Source organism: Arachis hypogaea, chromosome 14 (assembly GCF_003086295.3).
Source record: "Arachis hypogaea cultivar Tifrunner chromosome 14, arahy.Tifrunner.gnm2.J5K5, whole genome shotgun sequence".
NCBI lineage: Eukaryota > Viridiplantae > Streptophyta > Magnoliopsida > Fabales > Fabaceae > Arachis > Arachis hypogaea.
This window is the reverse complement of record NC_092049.1, coordinates 123,915,695-123,935,884: the sequence shown is the minus strand read 5'-3', so window position 1 is coordinate 123,935,884 and position 20,190 is coordinate 123,915,695. Positions and strand designations below refer to the sequence as shown.

At 35.3% G+C, this 20,190-nt stretch overlaps 3 protein-coding genes and 1 long non-coding RNA gene across 8 annotated transcripts; 1 reads left to right on the top strand and 3 right to left on the bottom strand.

Annotated features, from left to right (window-relative positions):
- Window positions 1-412: 412 nt before the first annotated feature.
- LOC112743113 (pentatricopeptide repeat-containing protein At3g16610-like) lies at window positions 413-11,005 on the bottom strand. Its single transcript, XM_029292262.2, has 4 exons — window positions 10,944-11,005; window positions 10,239-10,411; window positions 7,232-8,445; window positions 413-1,686 (listed from the first exon to the last, which is right to left on the bottom strand). The coding sequence occupies exons 1-4, from the start codon at window positions 11,003-11,005 to the stop codon at window positions 457-459; spliced, it is 2,679 nt and encodes an 892-aa protein (XP_029148095.2). The 3' UTR covers window positions 413-456.
- LOC112743952 (uncharacterized) lies at window positions 9,916-14,019 on the bottom strand. 5 transcript variants are annotated; one of them, XM_072216120.1, is made up of 10 exons: window positions 13,620-14,019; window positions 12,899-13,002; window positions 12,709-12,795; window positions 12,360-12,562; window positions 11,854-12,001; window positions 11,716-11,764; window positions 11,529-11,627; window positions 11,374-11,433; window positions 10,944-11,064; window positions 9,916-10,411 (listed from the first exon to the last, which is right to left on the bottom strand). In XM_072216120.1, exons 1-5 carry the CDS (start codon window positions 13,651-13,653, stop codon window positions 11,935-11,937), a joined length of 495 nt encoding a protein of 164 aa, XP_072072221.1. In that variant the 5' UTR covers window positions 13,654-14,019; the 3' UTR covers window positions 9,916-10,411; window positions 10,944-11,064; window positions 11,374-11,433; window positions 11,529-11,627; window positions 11,716-11,764; window positions 11,854-11,934. The 5 variants fall into 5 exon arrangements, with proteins under 5 accessions (XP_072072221.1, XP_072072220.1, XP_072072219.1 ...); XM_072216119.1 differs by having other exon boundaries at window positions 13,616-14,012; XM_072216118.1 differs by having other exon boundaries at window positions 10,272-10,411; window positions 10,944-11,067; window positions 13,616-13,974.
- A 500-nt stretch (window positions 14,020-14,519) lies between these two features.
- LOC140178708 (F-box/kelch-repeat protein At3g06240-like) lies at window positions 14,520-15,740 on the top strand. Its single transcript, XM_072215938.1, has one exon. It carries the CDS (start codon window positions 14,520-14,522, stop codon window positions 15,738-15,740), a length of 1,221 nt encoding a protein of 406 aa, XP_072072039.1.
- A 751-nt stretch (window positions 15,741-16,491) lies between these two features.
- LOC112743951 (uncharacterized) lies at window positions 16,492-18,626 on the bottom strand. The gene is made up of 3 exons (XR_011871866.1): window positions 18,500-18,626; window positions 17,544-18,391; window positions 16,492-16,950 (listed from the first exon to the last, which is right to left on the bottom strand). It is a non-coding gene; the product is annotated as an uncharacterized lncRNA (long non-coding RNA).
- Between the last annotated feature and the right edge of the window lie 1,564 nt (window positions 18,627-20,190).

Here is a 20,190-nt window from a genome sequence, read left to right as displayed (position 1 = left end):
CAACAACTTGCTTAACTTCGTCTTGTCTTTTAAGAATAAGCCCATAACATTATAAAACAATGTAAAATTCTAATGACCCTGCAAAAGTTGATATATATATATATATATAAATATATATATAGCTTCAAGCATAAGATGCAAACACTATAAATAGGATTTCAACACTGAATTTGGGATTCTCTCCCAAGTGAGATTCTTCACTCCTTAGTTTCAGATAGGATGGGAGTGTCAATGAGGAGAGGAACGAAATGCTATTTGTTGTTTAATAAAATTCTGTTGGAGTTTATTTTTACCATAATAAAATTTAAAAGTAACTTAACTAATGATCAGAGAGGAGTATTTTTATAAAAATACCCATGGTGGACATTGTTAACTTCCACCATATTGCAGGTATATTCACATCTACCTCGCCATATCTTAATTGAACCATAGCAAGTATAATACCTTTCCTTTATCTCACCAGAAATCCCCACAATTGCATATGCCGTTCTTAAAATGATGGAATCGACTTGCATCTCTCACTATTATCTCCCTATTTGTTATGAGTGCCATAAACTTTATTGCAGAATGGCAGTCAACACAAATTCTCAGATTTTTTGTAACTAGAATGGGCTTGGAGGGGCTGATATTAAGAAGTCCAAATGCAATGGCTATTTTTTCACTATGATATAGGAGAATCTGTTCTTTCTCCTCTTCTTCAACATCATGGAGAACAAAATTAGAATCTGCACTGTATCCCAGCCTTTTCATTTGCACTAGCAGCTCCTGTAATTTTTTATTTATGGATGCTGATTGTGGATGAGATTGATCCCCGCCAATAAATCCATGGATTACGCCAGAGACCTTAACCCAACTGCATCCTGGGCTTTTCTTGTAACCTTGATGCTGTTGTATTGTTCTGATTTGTGCTGCATCATCCCATCTCCCAACAGAGCTATAGATGTTTGACATAAGAACAAAGTTTCCTGTACTTTCAGGTCCCAGCTTCTGGATCCTCTTTGACACTTCTTCCCCCATTTCAATATTTCTGTGGGTCCTACATGCAGCAAGCAATGCACTCCATACACGAACATCAGGCTCGAATGGCATCCTTTGAATAAAGATGTATGCTTCATCCAAATTTCCTGCTCGGGCGAGAAGGTCCACCATGCAAATATAATGTGCCATTCTTGGAGTGATGCTGAACTCTTGGTTCATGGCATTAAACCAATATTTCCCTTCCTTGACAAGCCCTGAATGGCTGCAGGCAGATAAAACAGCAACAAAGGTCACATCATCTGGCTTCAAGCCTGAAACCTGAGACTCATGGAATAAAGAAAGTGCCTCTGTGCATTCCCCATGAATACCATAACCAATTATCATTGTATTCCATGAAACCACATCCCGTTTATGCATCCTATCAAAAACTTTCCTGCTGATATGAATCTTTCCACACTTTGAGTACATGTCAATAATGGCATTACAGATGGACGACTCTGACGTGAAGCCCCGAATGACTGAGTATCCATGGCAACAGGCCCCATGTTGTAGAGCAGCCAAATGTGAACAAGCTGGTAGAAGGGCCATCATGGTTGCCAAATCTGGTTCAAACCCAGACAACTGCATCTGGCGAAAAATAAGTAAAGCCTTCTCAGCATGGCCATTTTGCACACATCCTGACATGATACCACTATATGAAACTGTATCCTTTGAGGTCATTTCTGTTAAGAGTATTGAGATGCCACATGACAAGACACGTGCAACATATTAGAGTTTGTTAGAGAAATCAGTTAGAAGAAAACTGAGTCAGTTACATCTAATAAGAAGTAGTTAGAGCTCACTCACTATAAATACTAATGCACTGTAACAAACTAGTAAGTTCAGCTAATACATCTCATTTTCCAGAAAATTCTCCTCCTTCACTCTCTCTCTCTCTCTCTCTCTCTTGCTCTCTCTCTCTTCTTTCATTCTTGTTCTTCATCTTCAAGAGTCTGATACCTTCACATGGTATCAGAGCTCAACGATCCATGGAGAACACTGCGCCAACACCAAAAGCTCCAACGAGCTTCCTCAATCAGAACACGTTCGCTGCGTTTTCAGCCATTAAACTCAACGAGAACAACTACAAAGCATGGAAGAAACAAGCACTAGCGTGCATAAAGGTGAACAAGCTTCAAAGTCATCTTGATCCAAGGATGGTACCTGCTAGGTTTAGCTCAGAATCAGACAGACATGAAGGAATCGAAGCTCAAAGCTACACAGACTGGGAAGTGCAAGATCAGTGCCTTGTGGCTTGGTTAACAGCAACAATGGAGTCTAACTTTGTCAACCGTGTAATTGAGTACGATTATGCATACCAGATCTGGAATGTGTTGAGTGAATATTTTGAATCTAGAGTCAAATCGAGGATTAAGCAGCTCAAGACTCAGTTAAAGACACTCAAGAAGCACGGTTCTCCAGTCACCGAATACATGGCGAAGATCAATCAAGTTGCTGACGCACTTAGTGCACTTGGAGCTCCACTAACCAAAGACGAGTATATTGAAGCTGCACTGGGAGGGCTTGGCGAAGAATACAATGTTTTCATCACCGTGGCAACAGCAAGGATTGAAGAGACGTCAGAAAGCGAGTTTGAATCTCAGTTGCTCGCTCAAGAAGAATTAGTTGACAGATTTCGAAGGACGGAGCTAGGACCAGTTCAGGCAAACATTGCTCAAAGAGAAGATATTCCAGAAAGATTTCAAGGAAGAGGGTTCAACAACTATAGAGGAGGTTTTCGAGGCTCGAGAGGCAGAGGCTATTTCAGAGGCACAGGAAGGTCATCATGGTGGCAGGGCAGTAGGCCACAATGCCAACTTTGTGGGAAACTTGGCCATACAGCAGTGCAGTGTTTTCATAGGTTCAACCAAGACTTCATGAATCCACAAATGCAGCCCCTCAATGCAGCGCAACCACCTTCAGCAGCATTCCACAATGGAACAAGCTCTCAAAACTCTCAACAAAGATTTCAAGAAGTGAAAACTCAGCCTCCCGCACCACTCAATCCTCAAGCATTCCTTACATTGCCTTCAGCTCTCCCAGACACAGCTTGGTACCCTGATTCGGGTGCATCTCATCACATCACGTTTGACAAAAGGAACCTCATCACAGGATCTGATTATGATGGCACTGAACAAGTGTTTGGAGGTAATGGCCAAGGTATGGATATTGAACACATTGGAAGTTCATTCATGCATGCATCTTTATCTAACAAACCTTTCAAATTGCAAAACCTATTACATGTACCTAATATATCCAAAAATTTAGTGAGTGTAGCCAAATTTGCCTTAGACAATGGTGTGTTTTTTGAGTTTTGGCCTTATCTGTGTAATGTTAAATGTCAGATCTCCAAGAAAATCCTCCTTCAAGGATTGCTTAAAGAAGGACTTTACAAGTTTGAAGGGATCGAAATTGGCCCAAGAACAAAGTCTGTACCTGTTAATCCTACTTGTTTCAATGCAAATACTGTTGAAAACTCCCAAAATACATATGTTGAATCTGAAAATAAGCATGTGCAAGCCACTGCCAATGCGAGTTCAGCATTGAATAATAAAGAGAGAGCTGCTGCACCCTCTCACCTAGCCAAACTGAATTGTAATTCAACGGCAAATAAAGTTGTCACAAGTCCAATTTCAATTTGTAATTCTGCCTCTCAATTGTCTGTAAATACCTTAGTAAGTCCTATTTCAAATGCAGAAGCCCATGTCACTTGTAAAAGGGTTAGTGATACAAGCCAATTATGGCATAGAAAATTAGGACATCCATCTGATAAGGTGGTAACTCTAGTGATGAATCAATGTAATGCTTCAAGTTCTGATAATTCAATGAATAAAATTAGCTATGATCCTTCATTATGCAATGCTTGCTGTATTAGTAAAATTCACCAACTACCTCATCTTGAGTCTCATTCTAACTATGCACCTTTAGACCTTATATTTTCTGACATTTGGGGGCCAGCACCTTTATACAGCAGATCAGGTTGCAGGTATTATATCTGCTTTATTGATGCAAGCACAAGGTATACTTACACATACCTACTGAAGACCAAAAGCCAAGCATTTGAAGCATTTCAGCAATACAAGTCAGCAATCGAACTCAAGACTGGGCTAAAAATCAAAGCCTTACAAACAGACAACGGTGGAGAATACTTGTCCACACCATTCAAGCAGTTTTTGGTAACAAATGGCATTCAACACAGACTTACATGTCCCTATACCCATCAGCAAAATGGCTTAGTAGAAAGAAAACACATGCATATCACAGAAACCTCACTCACATTGCTAGCCCAAGCTAACCTTCCTTTAAACTTTTGGGATGAATCAACCCTCACTGCCACTTACCTCATTAATAGACTACCCACCCAAACTCTCAACAACAAAACACCTCTTGAAGCCCTCACCAACACAAAACCAGACTATAGTATCCTACAACCCTTTGGATGCACATGTTACCCACTTCTCAAACCTTACAATGCACACAAGTTTGATCATAGATCCCAAAAATCCATTTTCATAGGTTATGCCCCCAACCATAGAGGTTACAAATGCCTCCTGCCAAGTGGAAAAGAAATCATTTCAAGGAATGTCATCTTCAATGAGTATGAATTTCCTTATAACCAACTCTTTAGGAATCAACCAAGCCAATCCTTGCCTCACACCTCACCTTCCACCTTCATACCTTCCTTGTCAAATCTTCTACATCAAACCAACTTCAATTCCACTCCTAAACCCAACATTATCCAACCTCCAGCCACCATCTTGCCCAACCAGCCCACCCCATCTTCCTCATCAAGGTCATCACCAAGTCTTCCAGAACAACTTCTCACCTCAGCAACAAGCACTTCTAGTCATTACAATGTCTCAACCATCCATTCAACACCAGAATCTTCAATTCGAGGCAACACCTCCACTCCTACTGCAGCAGCACCCCAAGTGACACCAACCCCTTACCCCACATCTTCTCCCCAACCACACCATCATGCATTGCATACATTGAATGACACTTCCAATACGCTCAATTATATATCTGAACCATTATCTACTTCATCTTTTTCTTTGTCTATTAATCATGATTCTGATGTCACTGCTGCTAACTCTTTTTCTCTTGAAACTCCCTTAGCTGCAAATGTGCCTGAGCAAGCTCCGACTGAGATAGTTCCCCCTGCACTATCAGCAGCTACTACAAATCACCATCCCATGCAAACAAGGAGCAAGTCAGGCATCTTCAAGCCGAAAACTTATGCAGCAGTGCTCAAAGAGGCTGACATTGACCTCTCCCAATGCGTCCCTCAAACAGTTGAACAAGCACTGACCAGCGAGCATTGGAAGCGGGCAATGGAAGAAGAATATGAGGCCCTCATGAGGAATCACACTTGGACACTAGTGCCAAAGCCGCCCCCAAGCACAGCCCCTACCATTGGAAACAAGTGGGTCTTTCGAATCAAGAAGCATCCAAATGGTACAATTCAAAAGTACAAAGCACGGCTTGTGGCAAAGGGATTTCATCAAAAAGAGGGAATTAACTTTGATCAAGTGTTCAGCCCGGTGGTCAGACCTCCCACTGTTAGAGTCATGCTGAGTTTGGCATTAGCAAAAGGATGGAAGATCCGACAGTTCGACTTCAACAACGCCTTCTTAAATGGCGACCTTGAAGAAACTGTCTTCATGACTCAACCAGAAGGGTTCATCTCCACCCACACTCCTCACCATGTTTGCAAGCTCCAAAGATCATTATATGGGCTGAAACAGGCCCCCAGAGCCTGGTTCACCAAGCTGAAACTCACTCTCAACAAGTTTGGCTTCGACAACACCAGATCAGACACGTCACTCTTCACCAAATTCACACCTGCATCAGCGACTTATGTTCTCGTATACGTAGATGACATTCTAGTCACAGGAAATTCTCAAGCAGAAATCACAGCCTTAGTCAACCAGTTACATACAGTATTTTCACTAAAAGACTTGGGGGAAATGAACTACTTTTTGGGAATTGAGGCAGTAAGAAACAATGACCAAGTAATGACCCTATGCCAAACAAAGTATATCAAAGAACTCTTAGTTAAAGCAGGGATGCAAGAAGCCAAAGCAATGCCTACTCCAATGGCATCTAGTCTGAAACTCTCAGCGCAAGGAGGAGAATTGTTTCAAAATCCAGCACAATATAGATCAGTTGTTGGAGGACTCCAATATGCAACAATCACAAGGCCAGAGATCTCTTATGCAGTAAACAAAGTATCGCAATTCATGCACCAACCGTTAGACAGCCACTGGAAAGCGGTAAAGCGAATCCTCAGGTACTTAGCAGGGACACTTCAGCATGGATTAAGGTTCCAAAAGTCTGATGAGAGTAGAATCTATGCATTCACCGACTCAGATTGGGGAAGTGATGTAGACGACAGAAAGTCAACAAGTGGATTTTGTGTCTTTTATGGACCAAATCTTGTCTCTTGGTCCAGTCGAAAGCAACATGTAGTATCAAGAAGCTCCACCGAAGCTGAATATAGAGGGATAGCTGCTGGACTTGCTGAAGTCATTTGGTTGCAGAACTTGTTGAATGAAATGAGGATACCTTGTACCACCAAACCAAACCTATACTGTGATAGTCAGAGTGCTGTACTACTTTCAGCCAATCCAATCCTACACAACAAGAGCAAGCACTTTGAACTCAATCTCCACTTCGTTAGAGACTATGTGACCGGAAAGAAACTACATGTGATCCATATTCCAGCCCAAGAGCAGATAGCAGATTGCTTAACAAAACCTCTGTCAAGCCCTGCCTTCCAAAAGTTTAAATTGAGATTGAGAATTGCTGACAGAAGATGTAATGACAGCAGGACAATTGGAAGCCCAGACAACAGAGTTGATGTTAAGAGTTCAGAAAGCACAATAGACAAGAAGGAACAAAGCACAGGTTTCAGAAACTCAAGTAGCAGGATTGATGTTAAGAGTATTGAGATGCCACATGACAAGACACGTGCAACATATTAGAGTTTGTTAGAGAAATCAGTTAGAAGAAAACTGAGTCAGTTACATCTAATAAGAAGTAGTTAGAGCTCACTCACTATAAATACTAATGCACTGTAACAAACTAGTAAGTTCAGCTAATACATCTCATTTTCCAGAAAATTCTCCTCCTTCACTCTCTCTCTCTCTCTCTCTCTCTTGCTCTCTCTCTCTTCTTTCATTCTTGTTCTTCATCTTCAAGAGTCTGATACCTTCACAATTTCCTCAAGAAATCCGACTGCATCCTCCATCATCCCACACTTAGCATAAATTGATATGAGTGAGTTTCCTACCGTTGTATCTAAGTCCATCCCTGATTTAATCATGTAACAATGTAAGCTTTGCCCTTTGTTCAAATCAGTAAGCTTAGCACAAGCTCGAAGTATGCTTGCAAGAGTAACTGGTGTAGGGTTTAACTCATAAACATGTACCATCTCATCAAAAAGGGCCAATGCATTTGTCATGAAATCACAAGCAACATATCCTCCAATCATAGCACTCCAACATATCTCATTCTTTTGCTTCATCCGATCAAAAATCTTCCTGGCATAAGATAAATGATGGCATTTAGCATACATATCCAAAAGACCAGTTCCAACAACAACACTGTCACTGAACATTTTCCTTAAAGAGTAACCATGGATTGCCTTCCCCTGGCTTAATGCATTAGCTTGTCCAACTGTGGGTAGAACTGCTACAATAGTTGAAGAATTGGGAACTATTCCTGCTTGTTGCATTTGTACAAGTAACTCCATAGTTTCATTGTGAAGTGTATGCAGTGAAAACCCAGCAATGATGGCATTCCATGCCACAATATCCCTGCTGGACATACAATTAAATAAGGTTTGTGCTTGAAACAAATCTCCACATTTGGCATACATGTCAACCAAGGCTGTGCAAACATAAACGTCCATTTCGAGACCAAGTTGCTCGGCATGCTTGTGGATTTCTTGCCCAACTTGTATATCTTGCAGAGCCGAACAAGCTTTGAGAATAAAAGGGAAAGTGAATTTGTTGGGTGTCACCCCAAGTTGCAACATCTTATAGTACAAATCTATGGCTTGTTGAAAGGGTGCATTCCAGGCATAAGCTCTGATCATCATGTTCCAACAAACAACACTTGGGTTTGGAATTTTCTCAAACACTTGGCGGGCAAGTTCGACTTCATTACATTTAACATAGAGATGAGTAAGCTTGTCAAGGATAATGGAGAAATCTTTGATGTTAGAATTGTTCTTAATGATATGTTGATGTATAATCTTCCCTTGAGAAAGAGATTTGGATTGGATGCAGGATTCAAGTTGGGCCACGTACCAATGATTTGACTCAAACTCATCTCTCAACTGGAATCTATTAAAACATAATCCAGGAATTACCTTTTTAAAACCTGGAATCTTCAACTTGTCCCCTATAGAAACATGCTTGCCTTAAGAGGTTCACCATTATACAAAGAAACCACAAAGAGGAGTGGGGAAGGAGAGGAAGATTAAACAGACATAGACAAAAATAAGGTTATTTATTTATTTATTTTGGTTCTTAGTACAACACATTTGGAAAGTGTTTTTTGACTTTTTGACAGCTGACGCAATTAGATCCTGTTGAAGTCAGATTACAAAACTTTTCTAGAAAACAACTATCACAAAAAAAAGAAAGTAAAAATAAGAAAAGAGAATCTATCCATTTATAATTTATAATATGTAAAAGATTATAACAAATTATCAGGAAAACTTTTTACATTTTTTTGACAAAAGTCATTTACGAGAAGGTAAAGGAATAGTGTCTCTAAATTCCGGGATTTTTTTCTAATATACTTATTTTTTTAAAATTTATTTTTGAGTTTTATTTATTGAAATGTGTTTTTTTTTATTTGGACAAGCGAACTCTATGAAAATTAACAATTTCGCTTTACTAACAGGCGATCGCCTTATATTAAATTGAGTTTGAAAAGTTAACAATAGTAAGTATTATTATTGTCTCTGGAGTACATAAGAGTACATGAATAAGTTGTATTTTATTTTTGGAAATAGTTAATTTTTTAATTTATAATTAAAAAAATCTTTGTTAAATATAGTTTATTATGGTGTATTTATGTATTTTTTGGAGACGATAATACGTATTTTATTGTTTTTTTTATATAATACAACAAAAAATTATAGTTCAATAATTAAAGAATCTATAAGAAATATAACCCGAATTAACAAATTTTAAATTTTTACCAAAATTGTGTGAGAGACAAAAAAAAATTATAAGAAAAATAAAAATTTATATCAAACAATCATAATTCTCCTTATCAAAAAATAATTATTTTTGTCGTCACTATTATAGTTTTTTGAATTTGATGGCAATTATTATCATCGTCTCCAAAAATACATAGGTACACTAAAATAAGTCATATCTAACAAAGATTTTTTAATTATAAATTAAAAAAAATTATTTTCCAAAAATAAAATACGATTTATTCTTGTGTACTCTAAGCCTAAGGATCAGAATAATTAATTGAGCGATTATTTAAAAAAATTTTCAAAAATATAAAATTAATTTAAAATTCAAATATCTAATTTAAAAATATTTTTTGTTTATCAATTTTTTAGAGAATCTTAAATAGAGACCAAAATTCCTATACAAGTATACAGCAAAGAAAAAACATAAGATTTTTGTAAAACCAATCTTTTAAGTTACCTATCATCACTGTTGATTATATCAACATTGTTTATAATCAATCTGATTAATTATGGTGTTCTAGATAATTAGAACACTTTTCAGTTTTTCATCTTCCTTTTTAAGCATAATATCTTTCTTTTAAGTTTTTTTTTATTTTTTTATATATCTTTCTCTAACCGACTCCTACATATCAGTTTTGTCAAATCTTTTCAAGATAAAATTATAAAATTTAAAATTCAAGTAAAAATATCATTACGACTTTTTCTAATTAATTTAAATCAAATTTCATCTTAATAAATTTGATATAATATGATATGATTAAATTTAAATCAAGCAGAACATAATTAATAGGTAGTTCGCTTCCCTTAAAGGCTTAAATTATGTTCCACTCCTCTTTCTCTTCTTGAATATTTTCATTTTTGGCTTTCAAACAAGTAAGTCATGCTTGTCAGTGACACTAGCTTCATTGCTTGAGGTTTTTACTTGATCTCTGTTGCGCTTCTGTGTAGATGCAGTTGAGCCTGCCTTTGCAGTATTTTTGCTATGGTATCCTGCAACTTCTCTCTCTTCCAGGGGTTCCACTGATAACTCCATCCATATCTACAGAAGTATTCTCGTAATTCTCTTCGTCTTCAAGGGTTTTCTGCATAGCCTTTAATTGCTCCTGTTGCTTAGCAAAGAGTACTTGTATCTCCTCAGTAGTGGAATAAAATGCCCTTAGTTGTGTTTCCCTGCATGACATCAATGAGCTTCAGTGGCAAAATCAAAGCATAATGCGGGTGTAGATGTTGCCTCATAAAGTTAAAGTGCCGATCAGCATTTAATACAAACAGTGCAACGCTGCAGCATGTTAACCAACAGGGACTACTAAACAAAGCTGATTAACTTTAGCATGAATGACATATCCAACAGATGAATACCAGGATCCACAATTTTTACTGCAATGACATTGTTGAGTAGTCCATTCTAATAAATAAAACAAAAACTATTCAGCCGTGGTCCTACTTTTATTTAGGCTCAATTGCTCTGCTAATTGCTTTCATATTCTTGAAGATGTTTATACATCCTTTATTCTTCAAATTTTCAGGATAGCCAAAATCCATTCAGAATCTATGATAGTAATGTTCACATAACCATAATATACACACTGGTGATAATTCTAATTAAGAAGTCATAGAATTCTCGTTCCTACAGATTCATCCTTACATAATTTTCAAACTACAGTTGTCCAGTGATCATATTAAACAGAAACTTGTTCCTTACCGAAGCATAAGTCTTTCTCTGGCACCTCTTAACCTCCTCCTCTCAAAATCTAGATCCCGCATTGCGGCATTTATCTCAAGCTCAAGAATAGAAACTTTAGCCCATGCTTCTTCTCAAGCTGCTGCTAACAACAGCAACAAATAATTTCAGTTTCACATAAAGAAACTTTACCACCAAAAGAAAAGAAGTAAGAGCTAAAAAAAATAAATAACAGATAGAATAGAATAAGGGGGATATTGAATTAGAAAGCTAAAGCAACTTATTAATTAGAATTTATCAGTCTAGCAACATATAAATAAGATACTGTCATACTCTGAAGTCACATAGAAATAAGTCATTAACAGTAACAGCAATCGGTGGAAAGCAGACATCATTTAGACAAACACCTTTATACAAAAACATTCTTGGAACATGAAATTCCGATATCTACCTTTTCACTCTCAAGATCTTTGCTTAATCTTCTTGTTTCCTCTTCAAGTTCTTCTATTTTCTGCTCCATGAATTTACATTTTCGTTCAGCGAAATAGTAAACAAATCCAAAATATGAAAAGGGGACATAATACACACACAAAACCATATGATTACCTTTGTTTGATTTGCAGTGGTCAGTTTCTTCTCATGCAATTCAGTTTCCAACTGGCGAACCTTATTATCACACACAACCATCTTTTGCCTAGTATCCTCCTGCAACAAAATGGAAGGAAGGCACAAAGCTATTTATGAAATATACAAGTTGTCGCCCATTGTAGGCTAAACATAAGCAGAACCATACCAGTTTGGACCTCAAGGTTTCAACTAGCAAACACCTTTCTCTCTGACTCCTACAACATACAGAAAGAATGACAGCTTATAAGCTTCAAAAGTAAAGGGAGTACAGTTTCTTACTACTTTAGCGACAAAACCTTCAAACCTGAAGCTTATTATTGTTTCATGTAGTTCTCTTTTTCTTCTTAAGGCAGCATCAGTGTGTTGTCTTAATTCCTCTTGAGCCTCAATATTTTCGCTGAGTCCGCTCGTCATCTAATTGTTCCTTGAGTTCAGTTATATTTACTTTCTGACTGGAGGAGCAAGTGAGAGGGACTCAATTATCAAACATACAGCTAGCGTAACCAGGGTGGGGGCAAAAGGTTTAAACTAAGCATGGTACCAAAAGGTCCATCCTCCTCCAACAGTCAATACTAAAATTCATCCCCAGGATGTTACACACAAGAATATAGACACATGTACATAAGCACTAAATCATTCCACATTGCCAATTCTCATTGCAATATAAAAATCAGTCAATCAAGGATCAGTTCAAGCTCAAACTACATAAAAATGAACAACTTCACTCCTATGACACTTGCATCAAAGGACTAAAGTAGTGAAGAACTCAACAATCAAGAATTAAATAGCTCAGAATTATATAGATCATACCTGCTTATTATAGCATTTGCTTCAGCACATGACTGCATAGAAGCACTCAGCCTTTTATTGAGGTCTTCGATGGCATATTTCTGTTCAGCAGTTACTCTATTAACATCACCTAGTTCCTTGTATTTTAGATCTACACTTTGTTGTAATTCTTTTAATTGATCAAGGTAACATTTTGCAACAGACTTCTTGGCTGATTGTAATTCCTATAAAATGGATTGTGGATTAGGTAAGACATTGTAGACCATATATTGATATAACAAAGAACAACTTGAGATTGAACATTTTATTTTAAAATCTGCATGCAGAGTTTTAGGAGAGAACATAAATTGAAAATACATCAGCTACATACACTTTCATGACGATCAGCAGCAACACGGTTGTCATTACGCAAAGTATCAATTAATACCACCTGATTCTCCAACTGCTTCCTCAGCTCCTGCCAAGAATAAGATAGGATACAATTAACATGAGGAAAAAGAAGGGAAAGAAAGGAGGAGTTTACAGTGCTTAGGATATTGCATCCTTTTAAATTAACGTACTGTGTTTGATCTTTGAAGGCTTCGAAAATCATCAAGAGAAATGGGACCTTCGGGGGCACCAATGCCTAAGCCTTTCAATCTCTTGCTTTCAGAGGCACAACCCTCTATATATTCAAGATAAGAAAAAGTAAGACAGAAATTTTAAAAGCACCACAAACTCAAATAAAACAAGGATTTGAGTTACACACAAGAATATAGACACATGTACATAAGCACTAAAGTAGCACACCAACAGAACTCCTGGCTTAACTTTGATATCCAGATTTCCGTTGCTTATTTATTTTTGTAGCTTGTTTTCCCCTGATTTGACTATACTCTCATTAGCAATAAAGCACCGCCAAATGGATAGTATAATGGAAAATCTCTAAAGCTTCTACTGAAATGAATTTCACAAAGACCTGAAGTTTTAATGTATATCCGAGTATTCAACTTGACTGTATGTACCATGGTCTGTGCAGGAAGAAATTTTTGGCCCAGTTCTTCTTGTGATGGAGGTAGGTCTGTTTGTCACTCTCACCCTTGTTATAGTGAGAAAATAACAAAAATTCAATTCTTGTAAAAGTTTCCCTGATTCAAAGCAAATTGTGGATAATTGTTTCTAAACCAAATTTTGAACAACTTCACTCCTATGACACTTGCATCAACATTAAACACTAAAGAAGTGAAGAACTCAACAATCAAGAATTAAATAGCTCAGAATTATTATATAGATCATACCTACTTATTATAGCATTTGCTTCAGCATATGACTGCATAGAAGCACTCAGCCTTTCATTGAGGTCTTCGATGGCATGTTTCTGTTGAACATCGCCTAGTTCCTTGTTGTAATTCTTTTAATTGATCAAGTAACATTTTCGATTAGCAGCTGCATTATCTGGCATGGGGGAGGACAAAAGCACCTCTCGAAATACAAAAGAAAATGTAAAATCTGTATAAAAAGATACGAAATATTTTTTGAGGGAACCAAAAAACCTGAAATCCCATTTATTAAAGAAAAATTGATAACTGGAAAGCATTGATACCGTGCTGAGGAGGAGCAGCAAACGATATAATATCACCATTGACAACAGGACCATTCTTTTTTACAGAATCAACCATTCAATTAAATCAAATCAAAATAAAGAGGAGTAATCAATAGTTACAGAAAAAGAACAATTAAATGAAGAAAAGGTGCCAATCCTAATTAAAAGAACAATTAGACGAAAGATTTATGTTTTCCAAACAAATTCTTATTTTTTGTATCTTTCTCTAACAGATTCTTATGTGATCAGTTTGGTCAAATCTTTTCAAGATAAAATCTTAAAATTTAAAATTCAACTAAAGATATCATTATAGACTTGATTCTAATTAATTTAAATCAAATTTCAATTAGATATGATATGATATCATTGGATTTTAAATCAATCAGCACATAATTAAAGATATCATTATAGACTTGATTCTAATTAATTTAAATCAAATTTCAATTAGATATGATATGATATGATTAAATTTAAATCAATCAGAACATAATTAAATTGATAGTTCGCTTCCCTTAAATAAAGTTCTACTCCTCTTTCCCTTCTTGAATATTTTCATTCTTGGCTTTCAAACAATTAAGTCATCGTTGATCTTGATCACAATGGCTACAATGTCTAATGATGAGTTATTAGAGATATTGTCTTGGTTACCTGCAAAAGCAGTCCACAAACACAGATCTACTTCAAAACTCTTTTCAGAGCTTCCAGAAACTCCATACTTTGTAGCAAAACAAGCAGAAAACTCATTAAAGAAAAATCGTCCTTCATGCTTCTTCATTCAAAGAGATGACATTCTGAATCACAACGAGCACGTCGAGTTGCATCCTTTGCCGGGAGAGGAACTTTCCTCGGGCGTCCCTGAAAACATGCTAGGATTCATCGCGCGCTCGCGGCTCAAGATTCTAAGCTCAAGCAACGGTTTACTCCTCTGTCTTCATGGAATAGAATTATTTATCATCAATCCAGCAACTTGTTCCCTTTTAGACATTCCCCTCCCCAACCACTTGCAGCAGCGAAGGAATCTTCCTAGTGTCTCGATGACACTGGAATGCGACTCTGATGATTACAGGTTGATTCTTTTTGACAATGAAGAGTGGAGTTTACATTTTGATTGCCATGTTTATAGTCATAAACAAGGTGCTTGGAGCTTAAGGAAGAACCGTTTCTTTGCTGGATCTAGGAATTTGAAATTTGACAAGCCTGTGATTTGCAATGGCGCCATTCACTTCATCTCGGATTGCTACCGCTATCTTACTGAAGATAGCACTTATTTTAGGCCTTATATAATGTCTTATGAAATCAAGAACGGCGATGATGAAGATGAAAGCATTGAAACCAAGTTTTTAAGGGTTCCTAAAGAAGCAAGAAGGGGTTCTCATGATAACAGTTGTCATATGAATATTTTCAAATGGGGAGAAGTTGCTGGCTATCAAACTATTTGCTTAGTTAGATTGAGAAAGCGTGTGTTTACGGTTTGGATTCTAACAAACTATGAATCGAGTTCGTGGAGAAGGATCATGAAGGTGAGAGTGAAAGGAATGGGTTTAGTGGAACACAACCCTGTGATCAGAGGCTTTACCGTTTTGAATGGTGATCTTGTTTTTGCTACGGAAAAGAAGGTCTACACATATGGTTTAACTAGTGAGAAATATATGGTGCTCTCGGAAATTTGTGACCATGGGTGTGAATCTAGATTTGTTTGTTTTGTTCCTTATTCAGATACTCTTCGTCCATGTGGAATTGGTGCCAAAAGTTTGCGTCCTTATCTTCAATTAAGGAAACATGACCAAGCCGAAAAAGTTAGAATTAGACCCGTTAAATGACTTAATTAGGTTTACGTAATTAGAGGATGAATAAGACTCTGAATTTTATTTAATATCAAATATATTTAGATTATGAATTTTCTTTTGGCCCTGGTTGAATTTATCCCATAATACTTTTCTATGTTACATGCTGTAAAGGATAGGCGAATACGATTTATATATATATAGAAAATGTTGCAAAATTTGATATAACCATAATTCTGTGCTATTTCATTTTTAATGTGCCATTTTTGTTCAATTAGATTCAATACAATCTAAAGATACGTTATGCTCCTAACTCCTACCGCAAGAGTACCTTTCTTTCTTTTTTCTTTTTTCCTGCTTCATTGGATTTCCAATTTGATCCTGGAAAAGTGAAGGAGGCAAAAGGTTTTGGTATACCAATGGATCTCTACAACCACCGACTATTTCAATTAAATAATTTGCTTCTGCAGTAAAGGAAGCAGATAATCAAAGGTAACATAACAGAAGTTTTTTGTGTTGACGTTATTTATTATTTGAATTTTTCTATAATGTCTCCTACTTTTTCCTTGTCTCCATCTAATATACTCTTCTCTGTCTGAAACGCAGAGTTTAATATATGGTAATGCATGCAGTCAATGAAACCTAGTGCAAAGATGCAGTGGTTTCAAGCACCTTGTGAGTGCTTGGAAACAGCACACACTTCTTTCATTTTAGATGGGTAATTGCAATAGAATTTCTCATCTCAAGTTTAAAAAGTTATAGCATGCAAATTTCAGTTCCCACGCTGTAGTGAAAAACTTAAATTGATTAAATATATGTATATAAACACAATTCTAGCTCCATTGGTTTGGTTGATGCATGCTTTCATCTTTTTCATGAAACAAATGTTCTCTTTTCCAATTTGTCAGCATTAACACAAGTGTCACATTATGATTCTTATGGCAAAACTTGTCTACTTTTGTTCTATACAGGTTTCTCATTATCCAGAAGCTGAAATTCAATATGGCTTTTTTCTCTGGAATTGCTGAATCTATGACTGGGGCCCTTCATTCAAGTTTCATGATGAACCATCTCTGGTTTCCACTTTGGGTTCTTCTCTGCATTTGGCTTGGCTGCTGTCCACTGAAAGCCACTTGTATAGAGCTTTTCATTTGCTGCCTAACTTGATGGAGCTTTGTAGAATGTGAAAAGCTAGTTAGCTTTATGGGTCGTAAACAAGATAACTAATAGCAGCTGATGGTAACACCTGAAACTCATAAACAATGAATATCAAAAGACAAGAATGAAAAAAGCTTGACACACATGGGCTAAGATTCAAAACTCAACTTTCACAGCGAGGTTAACAATTCAAGACCAGAGTGATATTCAGTTATTAACTCTAATTTTTTGCTCAATTTTCCTAATTACTAATTCAATTAAATTTAATGTGCACCATAAGAGATCATACCTGCAATAAGCTGGGAATTAATCCAGCACAAAGTGCAGGAACACCTCCTTGTTCAACAATGAAGACACTGATATATATGAAGACACACTGACACAGATGTATATAAATACATGATAGTCTGTTTGGTTGTTAAGACACTGATAAAGAGCATAAACACATTTGTTACCAATTTTATCTCTAATAAGGAAGAAGTTGTTGGTATAAGTGGCGAGGTGAGGTTAGAAAGTGGAATTTTTAAAATTTTGAAGAGATAAAATTGTAATAAAAATTTATATCTCATGTCTAACATGTATGTCCTATACTCCTATGAAAATTTTGAGGTCTTGGGGACAAAAGCAAGAAAGTTATAAGAAAGGACAGATAAAAGTAACAGAATCTATATCTCGACTCACAGTGTCCATGAGCAAGCAGAGGCAACAAATCTCTCAAAATTTGTGGATTCTTGATGCCCCATCATCCTCATTAGTTTATTTCTGTAAGTATCATAGGCATAAAAATTTATAGCCTTAAAGGGTGCTGTCCGAAGAAGCCGCAATTGCCTGGATGTGCTCGAACTATGTACTCCAGCTTAAGCCTCTCAAGAGGTGCAACACAAACTGTGTATGATCTTCAAATCAAAATCATAATGCACAGGCAAAGAGAAACAGCAATTGGAAATGTATAGTAATATTAATACTACCCCACAAACTCTACCTTCCGACCTGAAGATTTCGAAACCTACCCTTCTTCTAAGATGAGATTGAGAAGGACATGTGCGCGTGTCTTCTTGTTAGGCAATTGAAATGAAATGAAACACTCCACTTTATGTCTTGCAGGTTGGTGGAACATGGTATCATGCTGCTTCGATTGATTATCTCAATAAACACGGTCGTTCTTAAAATTTTAATACAACTCACAGTAGGAAATTTTATCTCAAATAACATTTATAAGTTGTGAATTTAATCACACGCATATCACTGTACTAAGGAAAGGCCTTGTTTATTATCTGTATTCTTACATGGAGGGACTAATTGTAGCAATTTGTGCCCCTCATCAAGTGAAGTGAAGGTTTCCTCGACCAACATTTTTCCATTAAAGTAGTCATCAAGTAAATATTCTGTATTCTATGTAAGAGCAAGAAAGAATAATGCCAGGAAATATGGGGATAACTAATTTTCATCTTCATCTTGAAGCCTGCTTTTGCACTGCTTTCTATAAACATCACTTCTAACTCTCTCCTTCCTCTATAGAAACTTGCCTCCTGGTTAAGTATCAAAATTGCCTTATAAGATTTCTTACGGAAAAATCACATAGTTTTTTTTTTTTAAAATAAAAATCAAAACACCAAATTTAACAACTCATTGCTCACCTCTTATCAACAAGATCAGTTTTGTTTCCAACCAAGACAATAATAACATCAGTGCCGCGTTCTTGGCGAACCTCCTCAACCCACTTGCTAGTGTTCAAAAATGATTGCCTGTCTGCATCACAACAGGTTGGGAAAGTATTCAAATAATTATATATTGCTCTTCAATTATCTAAGAAAAAAATTAACTTTTTTATCAAAAAAATTCAATTTAAAAAAAAAAAGTGTTAGTATATGTGTTTAAGTGTTTAACACTAACTATAAGATCAAGTCAGCACTAACCAATAGTTGCATAAACTTTTCTATGTTGCTGTAAAGGATAGGCGAATACGATTTATATATATAAAAATGTTGCAAAAATTTATATAACCATAATTCTGTGCTATTTCATTTTTAATGTGTCATTTTTTGCTCTACATTAGCTATAATAGTTTAATTACATTCAACACAATCTAAAGACACCTTATGGAGAGAGAGGTAAATTAATTATACTATATAGTGTATTCCAATAAATATTATATTATTTAGAGATTGATTACATAATATAATATGTAAATTAATGTTAAATTTAAATTGTTTTGTATTACAAAATTTTTTGCAGAATATTTATTTGATAATTTGTATATAATTCTATATAATTATTCAACTAAAATATAATATAAATTAAAATATAATTTATTATTTTAAAAATTTAAATTCATTTATTTTTAAAAAATATATAGACCTTCTATATTAGAGTTGTACAAAATTACATCTTCCTTTGTTGCTTTTGTTTTTATACTTGTTTTAATTGTCATATTTTGTCTTTTCATATAGTGTTCTTTGGGTTGCAAATAATTAAAAAAAATAAATGAATGAGAATGAGAATGAGAAACACCAAAAATATAAGTTAGTTTTATAATTATGATATATTTGAATATACCTAGTAAAGAGATGTGTCATAAAAAAATGAATGAGAATGAAAAATACCAAAAATGTAAATATAAAATTATGAATTAATTTTATAATCATTATATATTTGAACGTATTTAATAAGAAAATGTGGCAAATTTAAACTTACTTGAAGAAATTTTTGCTAATGGGCATGAGAGATTAAGAAATAAAGATAGTAGAATCTTATGTAATATGTAGAAATAGACTAAATAATGTAGTAGTAAGAGTATTAATATGTTTAACTTGTAGAATTTCAATATTTGAAACTAAAATTTTTATAATTATTATTGTTATTATGAGAGAAGTTAATATATATTTATTGTATTTAATTTGTACTTTATGTTTTAATTGAATAATAATAGATAAGAATTTTTTTTATTTTTTAAAAAAAAAATATTAAAAAATGATTGGTTGATTTCCGAATTTTGCCAAATAAACAAAATTATTGACATGGCATAGTTAGAAAAAAAATATGGTTTAAACAGAATATAAAAGAACTTAAGTATCAACTTTTATATAATAAAAATAGATAGATAGATAGGTGAATGACACATAAAAATTTTAAGTTTCGTATACGATCACCATGTCATTCATTGTAACAATATAGAAAAAAACATTTATTTTAAAACTACATTTATACTATCATAAAGAATAGCATCTATATAATCAATCTAGTATTAATCTCATAATTTCATACACTAAATTATTTAATTTTACAAAAAGAAAATATAGTATAATAAAAAATATTAATTCATATATAT

Coding starts and splice junctions, on each gene's coding strand:
- LOC112743952 (XM_072216120.1), bottom strand. CDS start 13,653: ATGCAGTCATATGCTGAAGCAAATGCTATAATAA. Junction 13,003..13,619: donor TGAAGCAAATGCTATAATAA/GTAGGTATGATC, acceptor TTGAATATATAG/AGGGTTGTGCCTCTGAAAGC. Junction 12,796..12,898: donor GCCTTCAAAGATCAAACACA/GTACGTTAATTT, acceptor TATTCTTGGCAG/GAGCTGAGGAAGCAGTTGGA.
- LOC140178708 (XM_072215938.1), top strand. CDS start 14,520: ATGGCTACAATGTCTAATGATGAGTTATTAGAGATATTGTCTTGGTTA.
- LOC112743113 (XM_029292262.2), bottom strand. CDS start 11,005: ATGCGGGATCTAGATTTTGAGAGGAGGAGGTTAAGAGGTGCCAGAGAA. Junction 8,446..10,238: donor AACCCCTGGAAGAGAGAGAA/GTTGCAGGATAC, acceptor GAACCTCTTAAG/GCAAGCATGTTTCTATAGGG. Junction 1,687..7,231: donor TTCTTGAGGAAATTGTGAAG/GTATCAGACTCT, acceptor ATGACCTCAAAG/GATACAGTTTCATATAGTGG.